This window comes from Calypte anna, chromosome 13 (genome assembly GCF_003957555.1).
Source record: "Calypte anna isolate BGI_N300 chromosome 13, bCalAnn1_v1.p, whole genome shotgun sequence".
Taxonomy (NCBI): Eukaryota; Metazoa; Chordata; class Aves; order Apodiformes; family Trochilidae; genus Calypte; species Calypte anna.
In genome coordinates this window covers 1,853,799-1,870,523 of record NC_044259.1, presented here as the reverse complement: position 1 = coordinate 1,870,523, position 16,725 = coordinate 1,853,799, and the positions used below count along the sequence as shown (strand labels likewise).

Sequence of the window (16,725 nt, the reverse complement as noted above, 5' to 3'; positions counted from 1 at the left end):
ATCAGCAGCTGCACCCTTGCAATAAAAATAAAAAAAAAAATCCCAACCAATGAAAAGAACCAAAATAATCAATGAAATTACTGCCTGATAACAAAGCCCCTGATAACTGAAATTCCCCTCCAGAGTCAGTATCCTGTGTCACGTTGTGGTGCTTGCCATCATTTGGGGTGTTCTCTCAGAGCATGAAATCAATGCCATTGCCATTTGCAGCTGCCCCAGCTGCACATGTAGAGAGAGGGCACTGTCCTGACATGGTTCATGTGACACCACCTGTATGGGTTTTGTGGTCCTCTCGTTGATGTGAAGGGTCTGCAAAAGCTGCAGTGAGGCTGAGATGGGGAAGGTTAAAGGCCTTGTGTCACAGAGATGAATGTGACAGTGGAGCTGTGCTGGGCCTCGCCATGCCATGATGTGAGATGTGTGCTGGAGCAGTGGGAAGAGTTGTCTGAATGGGAAATCCTTGGGAGCACCATGGGCTGTGTCACCAGACAGCAATGGGAGATGATCTGTGTGCCTTGAGAACTGATGTCACAGGGTGTGGAATGGAGGGAGTCTGGAGGAAAGCATGATGCAGGATGGGCACGGAGGGTTTCTGCCCAAGATCCTTTTCCAGAATCCAAGGATCTGGAGTTCTTCTGGATCTTGAGGTAGTGTGTGCTTCTGGAATGCCCTCAATATGCCTTGAGGTCATGTCTGCCTCCCACCAGAGACAGTCCCTGGTGCTGCTGCTGCTGCTGCAGGCCATGTGTTGGTAAGGGCAGGTGAGATGCAGACTGCTGAATACTTTGAATTTGATGGAGCTTGTTGCTGCAGATTTGGGAAAGGTGTTGTGGGAGTGTAGTGCTTGATCCTGCTGTCCTTGTGTAGTGCTGGGGATCCATAGCAGCTTCCACAGCTGTTGATGTTGCCACAGTGGTTCCTCCCTTGGTCCTTTTCAGGTGGGACATTTCAGCAGATGTGATGAGGATGTGGGTATAATTTGTGTATTCTTGTTTTCCCTCCTTGTTCCCTTTCAGAGTTGGTCTCAGTAGAGATGCTGCATCCCTTTGCCAGGTCTGTTCACCAACATTCCAAAGCCTTCCCAGCTGCCCAGCTCTGGTTTTCTGTGGCACAGCTGCTCCCACTCAGTGACTATTGGGAGTGGTTTTGCACTTCAGCATTTGGTGTGGTCTTTTCACTTGGAAAGGCCTGTGATCAGATCTTTCCCAGACTCTTTAGAAACTCTGATGTGAAGCTCTGTGATGTTTCCATCTGAGATTGCTGACAAGTCACAAAACATTCCTGGTGAGGTTCATGCAGCCTGGAAGAGCCTGCCAATCACTTCCTGTTCTCTGTATGTTCTCTGTGCCAGTGGTGAGGGAAGGTGAGGATGTGCAAAGTCCAGGGTTCTGTTCAGAGTGGGTTTCCTTGTTGGGCTGGGCTGTAGTGGTGGAGTGATGCTTGGCTGTGGTTGCAGCAACCCTCTGAGTGTCACTGAGTGGCGCCTGGGGCACAAGGTGTGGGAAAGGTGGTTGAGCAGGGAAGAATCTTCCCTGAGGAAATGGAGATGCTGGGGGGAATGTGGAATAGGTCATGGATGAAGATCTGGAGAATGTTTTTTTTATATATAGAGATGTCATTTTTTAAGGCTTAGACTAGGGGATTCCAGTAGAAAACTGGGAAGCTGCCTGGTGCACAAGGTTTCTTGCTGGGATCCTGTCAGGGCCTCTGAATTACTGAATATTCTTCTGCCTTGTTGTCCATGTTCTTCCTTTCCGATGAGAAGACATCCACCATGATCAAAGGCAACTTTGATCATTTGTTTTTTATGAGGAATCTTGTTCCTGGACTTGATAGATTTAGTTTAATGTTTGGTAAAGTTATAGTTTTATTTTATTATCTTGAACACCTTTTCCAAGTGGAATTATTCTGATATTCTGTGATGATACAGAATATCAGCCACGTGTAATGCTACAGGGATGCAGTGAGCTACAGGTAAGTCACTCCTACCTACAGGAGGTGAGTCTGAGAGACAGGTGTACAGTTGTTGTGGTGTTGTCCTGGTGCCTTCCTGTTGGACTGAGCAAATGTTGCCTGGATTAGGAGTTGGATTTGATAGCCTTGATAGGCCCTCTGAAGTTGAAATATTCTGTGACTGGAGCAGTAAAGCAGCACTTTGATCTCTGCTGAAGCTTCCAGGCACAGCATGAACAAGTGGCAGCAAGCCCAGGTGAAAGTGGGACATGAATACATTTTTTGGAGTGGATGTGTTGGGTGTTGGGGGCTGTTCTCAGTGAACATGCTGTGTTTTTTCCATGTGGCTTTTGACAAGCAACTCCTGCTATGAGTGAGACATTTTCTGTGGCTACTAATGCCCTTGGGTATGGAGGCTCTTGGTGTGTTCCTGGAGGTTCTCCCATGCTTGCCTGTAAGGGGAAGCAAGAGCTTCCCACTGATGATGGATGTGGAAAAGGAGACAGGAAGAATGGCTCTTCATGGAATTACATGAAGAGTTCAGGAGATGTGGTTGCTGAGCTGGTTGGAACCTTTTTGGACACAATTTCAGTCATGGGGTGTTTGTGGTTGTGTTTGTGAGAGTGGTGTTCTCTATTCCTTGCCATGTGATGTCCTTGCTCTGTGCTGGGTGCTTGTGAGGACTGGAGGCTGAAGAGTGTGGATTTCCTCTGGATAGGGAGGGGCAGTCTGTATGAGACAAAGAGGGAAGTCGAAGAGACAGCGAGAGAAGGTCAGTGAAAAGAAGAGAACGAGAAATGGGGAAAGGAAGAGAAAGAAAATAAGGGAGGAAAGAAAAATGGAGAGAAAGAAGATGAAGAAAAGAGGAAAAGTCAAGGGCCCTTATGGCATGAACCGCGATTATCTCTGTACAGGGAGAAGTGAGGGGGAGAAAGAGAAATAGCATGAAATCATGTAAGGACGGAAGCTGCCAAAGAAGAGGAAGCAGGAGACGACACAGGAGATACCCAGGGTGCTCCGACCTTATCTGTAGATGCTGAAAAGTGTAGGTCCCCCGGGTTAGAGAGCAGCTCTCCGGCACTGACAGCCCGTCATTAACACTGATGGAGCCGTAATTAACTCTGATACACCCGTAATTAGCACTGATAGCTCCGTCCTTGATGACCTCATCTTTGGAGCTGGAGGCGACTTGGGAGTCCAGTGCGAGGAAGAAGAAGAGTTAAAGGATGGGAAGAGGAGGGGGAGGAAGGAATCAGAAATGAGACGGCAAAAAAGAAATGGAGGAGAAAGAGAAGGAAGAGGAAGATCAACGGAGAAGAAATGAGAGAGAGAGAGAGAGAGAGAAGTGGGAAGACAATGAAGTACTAGAAGAAAAGAATGTGGAGGTAATAAATGAAGACAAAACAAGGAAAAAGAAAAAACTACAAAAGAAAAGAATCGCTGCGAGGAACGGGCGAATGTTCAAGGTCAAAAAATAACGAGAGGTGAAAAAAAGAGGAAGAAGAAAAGACAAAATAAAATGAAATTTGAAAAAGAGAGTAAGGTACGCAGAGGAGATGAGGCTGAAGGCAGCTTTTCAGCAGTGGGTGTCCCGGAGCGTGTTGGGTGGTGGGAGCAGCACACGGTGTCGCTGCAGGCTCAGAAACGGCGGCGAGCGGCGAGGCGGCTCCGCCCCGGTGCGGCGGAGAGCCCGGCTGTGAGTGCGGGGGGGCGGCGCGGGGCCCCGGGCAGCAGAGCCGGTGCGTGCGGGCGGAGGCGGTAGGAGCCGTGCGGGGACCGAGGGACCGGGGGGCAGAGGCGGCGGTGTGAGGGATGTGGGTGTGTTGCGGTGCGGTGCTGCGGGTGTTGTTGTTGGTGCAGGCGGCGTGGTGGGTGTCGGTGGGTCAGGTGCGGTACTCGGTGCCGGAGGAAGCCAAGGTCGGGACGGTGGTGGGGCGTGTGGCGCAGGACCTGGGCCTGGAGGCGGGCGATGCGGAGGCGCGGCGGCTGCGTCTGGTGGCGCAGGGCCGGCGGGCGAGCGTGGAGGTGAGCGGGGCGAGCGGGGCGCTGGTGGTGAGCTCGCGGCTGGACCGGGAGGAGCTGTGCGGGAAGAGCGCGCCGTGCGCCCTGCGGCTGGAGGTGCTGGTGGAGCGGCCGCTGCGCGTCTTCCACGTGGAGCTGGAGGTCACCGACATCAACGACAACGCCCCGGTCTTCCCCGCCGACCGGAAAAACCTCAGCATCCCGGAGTTCATTACACTGCCCGGTTCCCGTTTCCCGCTGGAGGGCGCGTCGGATGCAGATATCGGATCTAACGCGCAGCTCTCCTACACGCTCAGCGCTACCGAGCATTTCGCCTTGGATTTACAAGAGTCGAGTGATCAAAATTCACCCCCTGATCTTGTATTAACGAAAGCCCTGGACCGGGAGACGGTTCCGGTGCACCGCCTGGTGGTGACGGCGAGTGACGGGGGCCGTCCGTCTCTGACGGGCACGATGGAGCTGGTGATCTCGGTGCTGGACGCCAACGACAACGCGCCCCAGTTCAACCAGTCGGTGTATAAAGTGCAGCTGCCCGAGAACGCTGCAGAGGGGACACTGGTGACGAGGGTGAACGCCACGGATCCGGATGAAGGAAGCAACGGTGAGGTGACCTACACAGCAACCAATTTCATTCCGCCGAGTGGAAGAGATGTGATTGCCGTCAACCCGAAGACGGGGGAGATCCGTCTGACGGGCGGCCTGGACTTTGAAGACGTCAGTGTCTTTGATTTTCGGATTGAAGCGAGAGACAGTGGTTGGCCCCCACTGTCAGGACACTGCAAGGTTGTGGTGGAGGTGCTGGACGTGAACGACAACGCGCCCGAGGTGCGGGTGACGTCGCTGTCAGTGCCGGTGTCGGAGGATGCGTCGGTGGGGACGGTGGTGGCCCTGCTGAGCGTGTGGGACGGTGACTCGGGGGCGAACGGTCGGGTGCGGTGCTGGGTGCGTCCGTCGTCGCCGTTCGGTCTGGTGTCGAGGTTGTCGGGGTCGTACTCGCTGGTGGTGCGTGAGGCGCTGGACCGCGAGCGGGTGTCGGAGTACGAGGTGGAGGTGTTGGCGGAGGACGGCGGGTCGCCGTCGCTGTCGGGGAGGCGCGGGGTGCGTGTGCCGGTGTCGGACGTGAACGACAACGCGCCGAGTTTCTCGCAGGCGGTGTACACGGTGCTGACGCGGGAGAACAACGCGGCGGGCGCGGAGCTGGGTCGCGTGTGGGCGCGTGACCCGGACGAGGCGGGGAACGGTCGCGTGAGGTACTCGTTGTCGGAGGCGGTGGTCGGGGGGTGGCGGTCGGCGTCGAGCTACGTGTCGGTGGACGCGGAGAGCGGTCGCGTGTGGGCGGTGCAGGCGCTGGACTACGAGGAGGTGCAGGTGCTGGAGTTCGAGGTGCGGGCGGTGGACGCGGGGGAGCCGCCGCTGAGCGGCAACGCGACGGTGCAGGTGTTCGTGGTGGACGAGAACGACAACGCGCCGTCGCTGCTGCCGGCTGCGGGCGGCGGGGCGGGTGTGGAGGCGGGAGGGGGAGCGGGTGGGTCCTTGGAGGCGTGGTCCGTGGAGGGTTCGTCGGGCGCGGTTCCGCCTTTGTGGGCGTGGGCGTCGTGGGGGTCTCCGGCGGGGCAGGTGGTGGCGAAGGTGCGTGCGGTGGACGCGGACTCGGGGTACAACGCGTGGCTGCGGTACGAGCTGTGGGAGCCGCGGGGGAAGGTGCCGTTCCGCGTGGGTCTGTACAGCGGCGAGGTGAGGACGACGCGGGCGCTGGAGGAGTCGGACGGCCCGCGTCAGAGGCTGGTGATCGTGGTGCGGGACCACGGGGAGCCGCCGCGCTCGGTGACGGCCACGCTGAGCGTGTCGCTGGTGGAGGGCGCGGAGGCGGCGGCGGCGGTGGCCGCGGGGTCGTCGGGTCCGCGGGCGTCGTCGGTGGCCGAGGAGGTTTCGTTGTTGTCGCCGTCGTCGAGGAACGTGTGGCTGGTGGTGGCCATCTGCGCGGTGTCGAGCCTGTTGGTGCTGGCGGTGGTGCTGTACGTGGCGTCGCGGTGGTCGGCGCGGGCGGGCGTGGTGTCGGGGCCCGGTCCGACGACGCTGGTGTGCGCCAGCGAAGTGGGGAGCTGGTCGTACTCGCAGCGGCAGAGCCGGAGCCTGTGCGTGGCGGAGGGCGCGGGCAAGAGCGATCTGATGGTTTTCAGCCCCAACTTCCCGCCGCCGCCCGGCGCCGCGGCGAAGGAGACGCAGCCGGAGCCGCCCGCTCTGCTGGACACGGTCAGTGGCCCTCCCTGTCCCGGCACTCGCCCCTTCCTGCTCCGCCTCCCCTTGTCCCTCCTCTTTGGCCTCCTGACCCGTCCCATGTTTCTGGGCTGGTCGTAGCTGTGTTCGCCCCTGGGTTCCCGTTTTCAGTGGGTTCTTGGCGGGTGTTAATGGGACCTTTTCTTCTGCCATGGCACCGTTGCATCTGCTTTGTCGGGCTCTCCGGAGCTTGCTTTGTGCTGAGGTCGAGACTCCTCCTAGGTTCTGACTTCCCCCTGCCGCAATACACTGGGTTGGTTTTGTGTTCTTTCCATGTCTGTGTCAGCACTGTGAGCCTTATTGCACCCTGACAGGGGTGTCTGCTGAGCACAGTGTATGTTGTGCCATCTCTGTGATCTTTGTGGTGGTGTCATTGATGGGGAGCATTTTGGGCTGGCATTCCTGGCCAGAGAAGTGGTGTGACATGTGCTGGATGTGCTTTCAGTGTTTGCTTTCGATATTGGTATCAGTAGGAACATTCCTGAAATAGATAAAAGAAACCATGGAAGAGCAAAAAACACAGAGAAATGAAAATAACTAAACCCCATATTCTTCTACAGAGTTGTTATCTCCATTGAATTTAGGTGCTTGTGAACGTTTGGGTTGTTCTCTATCAGTACAAAATCAGTTCCATTGTTGCTTAGAGCTGTGCCAGATTTCCTGTAGAAAGAGAGAGCAGTCTGCTGGCCATGCTGTCTGTGTTGCCATCTGCATTTTTACTTATGTTGGTCTCACTGATGGGAAGGGTCTGCACAAGGTGGAATAAGAACTCACGTGGTAATGGAAAGAGTGTCATGAGACAGAGGTGAATGTGGCAGTGGCACTGCACAGGGCCTGGTCCTGTCGTGATGTGGAATGTGTCCTGGAGCAGTGGGAAGAGTTGTCTGAATTGGAAATCCTTGGGAAGTCCATGGGCCTTGTCTTAAGGCAGTAATGGGAGATGATCTGTGTGTCTTGAGAACAGATGTCACAGGGTGTGGAATGGAGGATGGTGAGAGGAAGGAGTGAAAGATGGGGGGCATTGGTAGTTCCTGCCATTGATCATTTTCTGCTCTCCAGATATTTGGATCTGGAGGCCTTGTAGTTCTTGGGATAGTTTGTGGTATTGCAATGCCCACAGTACCTCTTAAGGTGTTGAAGATCTCCCACCACAGCCAGTCCCCTGGTGCTGCTTTGCCTGACACAGGTGATGTGGTGGTATGAGGTGAGATGCAGAATCCTGAAGAGTCTCTGATGGAATCTTTTGATTTCTGTTCTGGGAGTCTCACCCATCTCTCTTTCTGTAGCTGTGGATCCACTGGAGCTTGTGCAGGTCTTGATGTTGCTTTGATGGTTCCTTGTTCCTCTTCAGGTAGAAACTCAGCACAGGAGATGTGATGAGGGGGGTGTAATTTCATGTGCACCTGACTCTGCTTACTTGTGCCCTTGCACACCTGGCCTCACGAGAGCTGCAGTGTCTGGTTGCCAGGCTTTAGTCATCGAGTTAAATCCATGGATGTGCCAACCCTGCACAGTGGCTCATCTCTCTCCTCCTGACCCAGCTGACACCTTCAGAGCACTGACACTTGTGTGTTGGGTGTGCTTCTCTTGGAGAATAAAATCCCTGTGGACTGGGATCAGAGGTGTCACAGCTCTAATCCCCGAATCCTTAGGAATGGTAATGTCCAGCTCTGCAGTGTTTCCATCTGAGGTTGCTGAAAAGGCCCAAAGCATTTGTGGTGAGGTTCAGGCAGGTGGGAAGAGCCTGCCAGAGAGTGAGGGACTTGCCAGCCCTCTGGAGATTGTGCACACTGCTTGTGAGGAAAGGTGAGGACGTGCAAAGGCACGGGGCACTTGCAGAGTGGTGTTTGGTGCTGGGCATGTTGTGGGGTCCAGAGGAAGTGTGAGTGTTTTGGCAGTGATCCTGTGAGTGGTACCAAGCAGAGGTTGTACCTGTGTCATGGGGAGGGTGGCTGTGAGTGGGGAAGAGTCTGTGCTGAGGACAATGGAGATGCTGTGTAGAACATGGGGTGTGTCAGTGGGGAAGAACTGGGGAATGTTTTTACTTCTGGAGATGTCATTTTGCATGACTTAGGATAAAGGATTGTAGGAGAAAAGCCCTGGGAATATTCCTGTTTCACAGGCTTTTTTGTCTTGTATCATATAAGGATCTCTAGAATTACTGAATATTCATATGCCTTGTTGATGTCCATGCTCTTCCTTTCTGATGAGAAGACATCCACCATAGTTTATGAAAAAAATGCTTCTATTGGTTTTTAGACTCCTTGGTTCTTGTTTGCATGAATGTCCATGTTTCCCGGTGCTTGGAGTTGTGTTTCAGAGGGTGGTGGATTGTTTCCTCTGTTGTGTGATTGCCTGGCTCTGTTATTTGCTGGTTCTTTGTGAGGCCTGGATGCTGAAGAGCATGGCCTTCTGGTGGAAGGGGAGGGAAGAGGAGATGGAGACTCAGTCTGCCTGCTTTACATTGACCAGAGCAAGGCAGGAATGTGGTTCTCTTTCTGGAGGGTTTATGGATGCCACCAGGGCCCGTGTGTGACAAAAGGGCTGTGGGTGGTGGATTGTGTAAAGGTTGTAGAGCTTTAGAAACACTTTGGTAAATGGAAAAACCAGACAAGTAAGGTGTTTGCGGAAGGGGTGGGGATTTGAGAGAGGCAGTGCTTGGAGTGAAAGAAAATGAACCTGAAGGATGAGAACTCGACACAGGTAAGGCCCCACCTCGAGTATTGTGTTCAGTTTGGGGCACCTCAATACAAAAAGGACATTGAGGTGTTGGAGCAAGTCCAGAGAAAGGCAACAAATCCAGTGAAGGAATTGGAAAGCATCCCTTCTGAGGAGCAACTGAGGGTGTTGGGGCTGTATGGTGTGGGGAATCAGAGTCTGAGGGGAGACCTTATCACTCTTTACAAATACCTGAAAGGAGGTTGTAGTGAGCATGGGGTTGGTCTCCTCTCACTGGTGACACAGAACAGGACACAGTGAAATGGCTTCAAGTTGTGTGATGGGAGATTTAGGTTGGATATCAGGAGAGAGTTCTTTACGGAACGGGTGGTTAAGCACTGGAACCTTGCTTAGAGCTGATGCCCTGTAATCAGTGCCGATGAAGACATAATTAGTGGAGATGTTTCTGTTTTGATGCTGTTGGTCACAGCATCCGAAGAGAGAGGGGAGCTGCTGGCACTACAGAAGAGGAGAGAAGGATGGGAGGAGGAAGGCGGAGCAAAGCAGAACGGAAATGGGAAAGGAACATAAGACAAAAGCAGAGAGAAAAAAAAAGAAGACGAAGAAAAAAAGAAGACCAGGAGAAAGGCGTAATAACGAAGGTTAGGAAACAAGCCAAGGATGTTAGAATGAGCAAGAAGGAAAAAAGGAATTAGGAGAAGAAAAGAGGAAGGGAAAGAAGAAACCAAATGGGCGAAGAGGAGGAAGGGTCGGAGAGGAGATGGCGATGAAGGCAGCTTTTCAGCAGTGGGTGTCCCGGAGCGTGTTGGGTGGTGGGAGTAGCACACGGTGTCGCTGCAGGCTCAGAAACGGCGGCGAGCGGCGAGGCGGCTCCGCCCCGGTGCGGCGGAGAGCCCGGCTGTGAGTGCGGGGGGGCGGCGCGGGGCCCCGGGCAGCAGAGCCGGTGCGTGCGGGCGGCGGCGGTAGGAGTCGTGCGGGGACCCAGGGACCGGGGGGCAGAGGCGCCAGTGACTGTGTGAGCGATGTGGGTGTGTTGCGGTGGGGTGCTGCGGGTGTTGTTGTTGGTGCAGGCGGCGTGGCGGGTGTCGGTGGGTCAGGTGCGGTACTCGGTGTCGGAGGAAGCCAAGGTCGGGACGGTGGTGGGGCGTGTGGCGCAGGACCTGGGCCTGGAGGCGGGCGATGCGGAGGCGCGGCGGCTGCGTCTGGTGGCGCAGGGCCGGCGGGCGAGCGTGGAGGTGAGCGGGGCGAGCGGGGCGCTGGTGGTGAGCTCGCGGCTGGACCGGGAGGAGCTGTGCGGGAAGAGCGCGCCGTGCGCCCTGCGGCTGGAGGTGCTGGTGGAGCGGCCGCTGCGCGTCTTCCACGTGGAGCTGGAGGTCACCGACATCAACGACAACGCCCCGGTCTTCCCCGTCTCCAGAAAAAACCTCAGCATCGCGGAATTAACCACGGTGCCCGGTTCCCGTTTTCCGCTGGAGGGCGCGTCGGATGCAGATATCGGATCTAACGCGCAGCTCTCCTACACGCTCAGCCCCACCGAGCATTTTAGAATCGAAGAAGAGAAATCGCGCAGTAAATCCCTGTTCTTGGTGCTCACGAAACCCCTGGACCGGGAGACGGTTCCGGTGCACCGCCTGGTTGTGACGGCGAGTGACGGGGGCCGTCCGTCTCTGACGGGCACGATGGAGCTGGTGATCTCGGTGCTGGATGTGAACGACAACGCACCACAATTTAATCAGTCGGTTTACAGCGTCATTTTGCCCGAAGATGCCCCAGAGGGGACACTGGTGGCGAGGGTGTGCGCCACGGATCCAGACTTGGGAATATATGGCGAAGTGATTTATGAAATTGATGGCGTTGTTCCTCCCTCGGCCTCGGATGTGTTCAGTATCGATGCAAGAAGTGGGGACATCAGACTGAGGGGTGCTCTTGACTTCGAGACAGTTAGTTTATACCATTTCCATATTAAGGCAAAAGACAAGGGGACGCCCCCGCTGTCGGGTCACTGCAGCGTTGAGCTGGAAGTGTTGGACGTGAACGACAACGCGCCCGAGGTGCGGGTGACGTCGCTGTCGGTGCCGGTGTCGGAGGATGCGTCGGTGGGGACGGTGGTGGCCCTGCTGAGCGTGTGGGACGGTGATTCGGGGGCGAACGGTCGGGTGCGGTGCTGGGTGCGTCCGTCGTCGCCGTTCGGTCTGGTGTCGAGGTTGTCGGGGTCGTACTCGCTGGTGGTGCGTGAGGCGCTGGACCGCGAGCGGGTGTCGGAGTACGAGGTGGAGGTGTTGGCGGAGGACGGCGGGTCGCCGTCGCTGTCGGGGAGGCGCGGGGTGCGTGTGCCGGTGTCGGACGTGAACGACAACGCGCCGAGTTTCTCGCAGGCGGTGTACACGGTGCTGACGCGGGAGAACAACGCGGCGGGCGCGGAGCTGGGTCGCGTGTGGGCGCGTGACCCGGACGAGGCGGGGAACGGTCGCGTGAGGTACTCGTTGTCGGAGGCGGTGGTCGGGGGGTGGCGGTCGGCGTCGAGCTACGTGTCGGTGGACGCGGAGAGCGGTCGCGTGTGGGCGGTGCAGGCGCTGGACTACGAGGAGGTGCAGGTGCTGGAGTTCGAGGTGCGGGCGGTGGACGCGGGGGAGCCGCCGCTGAGCGGCAACGCGACGGTGCAGGTGTTCGTGGTGGACGAGAACGACAACGCGCCGTCGCTGCTGCCGGCTGCGGGCGGCGGGGCGGGTGTGGAGGCGGGCGGGGGAGCGGGTGGGTCCTTGGAGGCGTGGTCTGTGGAGGGTTCGTCGGGCGCGGTTCCGCCTTTGTGGGCGTGGGCGTCGTGGGGGTCTCCGGCGGGGCAGGTGGTGGCGAAGGTGCGTGCGGTGGACGCGGACTCGGGGTACAACGCGTGGCTGCGGTACGAGCTGTGGGAGCCGCGGGGGAAGGTGCCGTTCCGCGTGGGTCTGTACAGCGGCGAGGTGAGGACGACGCGGGCGCTGGAGGAGGCGGACGGCCCGCGTCAGAGGCTGGTGATCGTGGTGCGGGACCACGGGGAGCCGCCGCGCTCGGTGACGGCCACGCTGAGCGTGTCGCTGGTGGAGGGCGCGGAGGCGGCGGCGGTGGCCGGGGGTTCGTCGGGTCCGCGGGCGTCGTCGGTGTCCGAGGAGGTTTCGTTGTTGTCGTCGCCGTCGTCGAGGAACGTGTGGCTGGTGGTGGCCATCTGCGCGGTGTCGAGCCTGTTGGTGCTGGCGGTGGTGCTGTACGTGGCGTCGCGGTGGTCGGCGCGGGCGGGCGTGGTGTCGGGGCCCGGTCCGACGACGCTGGTGTGCGCCAGCGAAGTGGGGAGCTGGTCGTACTCGCAGCGGCAGAGCCGGAGCCTGTGCGTGGCGGAGGGCGCGGGCAAGAGCGATCTGATGGTTTTCAGCCCCAACTTCCCGCCGCCGCCCGGCGCTGCGGCGAAGGAGACGCAGCCGGAGCCGCCCGCTCTGCTGGACACGGTCAGTGGCCCTCCCTGTCCCGGCACTCGCCCCTTACTTTCTGTTTGGTCTTTTTGTGGTCATGGAATTTTACCACTGGGGCTTGTCCCCTGGATCCTGCTCTTGGTAGGTCCTTGATGGTGTTAATTGGTCCGTTTCCTTTATATTGGTGCCCGTTATGGACCTGCTCAGGCTCTTGCTTTATACAGGTGGGCTAAACGGTGATAGTGGCACATCTGACATCTGTTCCTTTCCACAGCTGCAGTTTGATTTTGTGGGTGTTTTGTTGTCGTATAAAGTGAAAACGCTCTTCTCATCCTAGCATCCTGAAGGGGTGCAGGTGCCGTGGGCTGTGATGGGCACAGTCCTCTGGTTGCTCTTTACTGTTTTACTTACCTGTGCTGACTGATGATCTTGCTGTTATCAGGTGTGTGGTGGTTTAAAATTTTTGTTTTATTCTATTTTTAACTGAGAAATCTGTTCTCCCTCTGCTTGTTGTTTTTTTTTTTTTCTGTGGAAAACATGATGCCTGATAACAACTGGAGCCTCGGGAGTTCCAAACTCCTGAGGGGGGTTGGATTCTGAACTGGGGCTGACAGTCCAGAGGGCTGTGCTGCCATCCACCGTGACCTGAACAGCTGGAGAGCTGGATAAAGGAACCTAATGAGGTTCCACAAGAGCATGTGTAGGTCCTGCACCTGGAATGGAAGAACCCCAAGCACCAATATAGGTTAAGGGTGGACCTGTTGGAGGTAGAGCTGACGAGAAGGATCTGGGAATCCTGATAGATAGTAACTTATCCGTGAGCCAGCAGTGTGCCCTTGTTGCCAAGATAGCCAGCAGAATCCTAGGTTTTATAAAGAAGACTCTGGCCAGTAAGTCGAGGGAGGTCATTGTCCCCATCTACTCTGCCCTGGGTGGTCCACAGCTGGAATACTACATCCAGTTCTGGGCTTCTCAGCCCAAGAGAGACAGGGAACTACTAGAGAGAGTCCAACGGAGGGCAACAAGGATGTCTGGAGGGTTGGAGCACCTCTCTTCTGAGGAAAGGCTGAGAGAGATGGGACTCTTTAACCTGGAGTCAAGAAGGCTGAGGGGAGACCTTATCAATGTCTACAAGTATCTAAAGGAGAGTTGTGCAAGGAAGATAGAGCCAGAGTCTTCTCAGTAATTCCCAGTGAGAGGATGAGGGGCAAGAGGCACAAACTGGAAATAGGAAATTCCATCTAAACATAAGAAAATGTTTCTTTACTTTGAGGGTGTACAGGCTGCCCAGGGAGGTTGTGGAGTCCTCTTCTCTGGAGATATTGAAAACCCACCTGGATCAGTCCTGGTAATGTGCTCTAGGTGATCCTGCTGTAGTAGGGGAGTCGGACTAGGTGATCTCTAGAAGTCCCTTCCAACTCTGATAATTCTGTAATGAAGTTTTAAATGATTTTTTATTCCTTCTTCAAGAAGAGTGCTGCGGGTGAGGAGCTCTTCAACCTGCTGTCTTTTTGTAGTGTTGGGAATGCATGGTAGTTTTGGTAGCCTCTGGTAGCCTCTAATGTTGCCATGGTAATTCCTTGCCCCTCCTGACATGGGATTTGTAAGCAGTGGTACTAAGGGGGGGTGGCATGGTGACATATGTGTTTTCTTGCTATCCTCTACTTTTGTACTTCAAGAGCTGAGCTCAGTAGAGCAGCTGTGCCCCCTTGTCATGTTTAACTCAGGTATGTACTTGCCATATCCTCACAGGTGCTCAGCTCTGGTTTCCTATGGTACAGCTTCTCCCCCTCAGCTGCTAATGGGAGGGGGGTTTGTGCTTCAGCATTTTGTGTGGTTTTCTCAAAGAAAAATATTCATGCAGACTGGGATCAGAGCTATCACTGCTCTAGTCACAGAATATTTTAGAAACTCTGATGTGCAGCTCTGCAGTGTTTCAATCTGAGATTGCTGAAAAATCACCAGAAGTTGATGGTGTGTCACGGTTTAACACTGACCCGGCAATTAAACCGAATAACAGACGCTCTCTTTAATCTCTCTCTCCCCTCAATGAAGAAAGGAGAGAGAATAAGGGAGAGAGACTTATGAGTTGGAAACTAAACTACACAACTTTAATGAAACAGTAATGGTAAATAGGGAAAAATTACTAAATATATACAAATATACAGGAAAATGGACACCACATTCCTCCCCCCTTTCCCCCAATAACTCTCACGTCACCACCGAGGCTGTAGGGTAGCCCTGGGAAAGTCCAGGCTGGACTCCTGGAGTCGGCAGCAGTCGGGAACCGGAGGCAGGAACACACAGATATGGACTGGCACGGGTCAGGACCACAGGCAGACGAATGGAACAGGATCCTTCCAGGATGCCAGGGAGGAAGGGAAGCAGGAAAAGATCCGGAAAAGATCAGGCTCGGCCCTCGTGATGCCTCAAGTTTATACTGAGTGTGACGTATATGGGATGGAATACTCTGTTTGGTCAATTCTGGCATCTATCTTGTCCGTTCCTCCCTAAAGGGAGGGTTCAGGTGGGGCCTCTGTGTCCTCCTGGACAGTAAAATATTTTCATGCAGAGCTGATCAGTGTCCTTGGCCCTGCATACCAGTCTCTAGCAGTAACTATAAACATCAAGTGTTATCAGTTCTAAAAGCACACACACTGTCTGAGAAACTTACTGTTAACCTCAGCAAATGCAACTACTTAAAGAGGCTCAGCTGAAAACAAAAGCACAGAAACAGAAAACCACCTTTATCCTGGCCCAAACCAGGACATGGTGAAATTCAGGCAGCTGGGATGAGTCTGTCAGACACTGTGTGGCTTTACATCCCTCTGTATGGTTTCTGTGCCAGTTGAAAGGGAAGGTGAGGATGTGCAAAGGCCTGGCTCCTGCCCAGAGCAGGAAATCACTACTGCTGACATCAGTCCTGTGAGTGAGACCATGTAGGGCCTGGGGATCCGTCATGGTGAGGGTAACCTTGATTGGGGAAGAGTCTTGGCTGAGGGAAATGGTGATGCTGTGTACAACACAGTCTGTGTCTTTGTGGAAGGACTGGACATTGTCTGATGAATGGAGATCCCATTTGTGTGGGCATGAGACAGAAGATGAGAGTAGAAAATCTCAGGTAGAGTCTCTACAAACAGTGCTCCTTCCCTGGGATCCTTTTAGGACCTGAAGAAGTTTTGAATTTCTTGTACCATGTTGTTCTTCTTGTGTATTACTACAGTGAGACTGTTCCTTTGGCATTCTTCTCTCTTCTTACAAAATACTTCCACCCTTCTTTAAAAAGAGACTGGATGTGGCACTCAGTGCCATGGGCTGGGAACCGCAACGGTGGTTCAAGGGTTGGACTCGATGATCTCTGAGGTCCCTTCCAACCCAGCCAATTCTATGATTCCATGATTCTATTTTTTTTGTTGCTTATGTGGGCAAAATATTGGTGACAATGGATGATATGAGATGCTCATTTTCAGCAGCTGTCAGGTCGCAGACATTCGAGTCATTTTTCATTGGTGTATGGGATGACTTTTCTGTTCTTCTGAGCTGAGGCTGACCTTGAGAGAATACCTCAGCTTTCAGGTCTCCCTCCTATTTCCCTGTGACAGAAGCACATAAGGGAGTGCTGTGCAGTGTCCAGTGATTTCAAGGCTTTTCCATAACGTGTGGCATTCTTTTTGATCCACCTTCCCCAGCAGTTTCTGATAAAGTTAAGGGGAAATGTCCCTCATAAGCAATTACTCTCCCCTGAAAATGATTCTTTTCTGAAGAAGCAACCAGTGATGCTGCAGGTAAGTCATTCATACCTAGAGGAGGTGAGTCAGGGAGAGAGGTGTACTTTTGTTCTGGGATTGTAGTGGTATCTTTATGTAGGTTTGTCTGAGTGTTGGCCTCTACTGGGACTTGGGCTCGGTTATCTTTACCTTACAACTTGACACAGTCTATGAATTTAGCAGCACAGCACCACACTGCCATCACTCCTTCCTTGCTGCTTCCCAGTACTCTGTAAGGATATGGAAGGAAGCATGGATGGGGGTGGGACCTCGAAGAGTTCCTTGGAGTGGATGTGTTGCATGAGGAAGTGTTCTCAGTGAAAATGCTGTGATTTTTCCATCATGGCTTTTCATGGGTGGATCATAATATAGGAGTGGGAGAGATTCCGTGGGGACCCTGGGCACGGGGGTTTGCTTTGTGCTTGCTTGAAAGGGAAAGCAAGAGTTTGACATTGATGGTGCAGGTGGAAAAGGAGGCCAGAGGAATGGTTCTTCATCGAGGTACATGAGCAGTGGTCGGGAACTGTTGCTGCTCTGTGCTTTTCCGAGGAAGAATAGAATGAAGCAAAGAACAAAGAAGAGAC

General features: G+C 54.6%; 1 protein-coding gene and 1 pseudogene across 1 annotated transcript; both read left to right on the top strand.

Annotated features, from left to right (window-relative positions):
* Nucleotides 1–3,230: 3,230 nt before the first annotated feature.
* On the top strand, nucleotides 3,231–6,333 carry LOC115599098 (annotated as a pseudogene).
* A 3,620-nt stretch (nucleotides 6,334–9,953) lies between these two features.
* LOC115599097 (protocadherin alpha-8-like) lies at nucleotides 9,954–12,607 on the top strand. Its single transcript, XM_030459380.1, has 2 exons — nucleotides 9,954–12,410; nucleotides 12,599–12,607. Exons 1-2 carry the CDS (start codon nucleotides 9,954–9,956, stop codon nucleotides 12,605–12,607), a joined length of 2,466 nt encoding a protein of 821 aa, XP_030315240.1.
* Nucleotides 12,608–16,725: the final 4,118 nt, after the last annotated feature.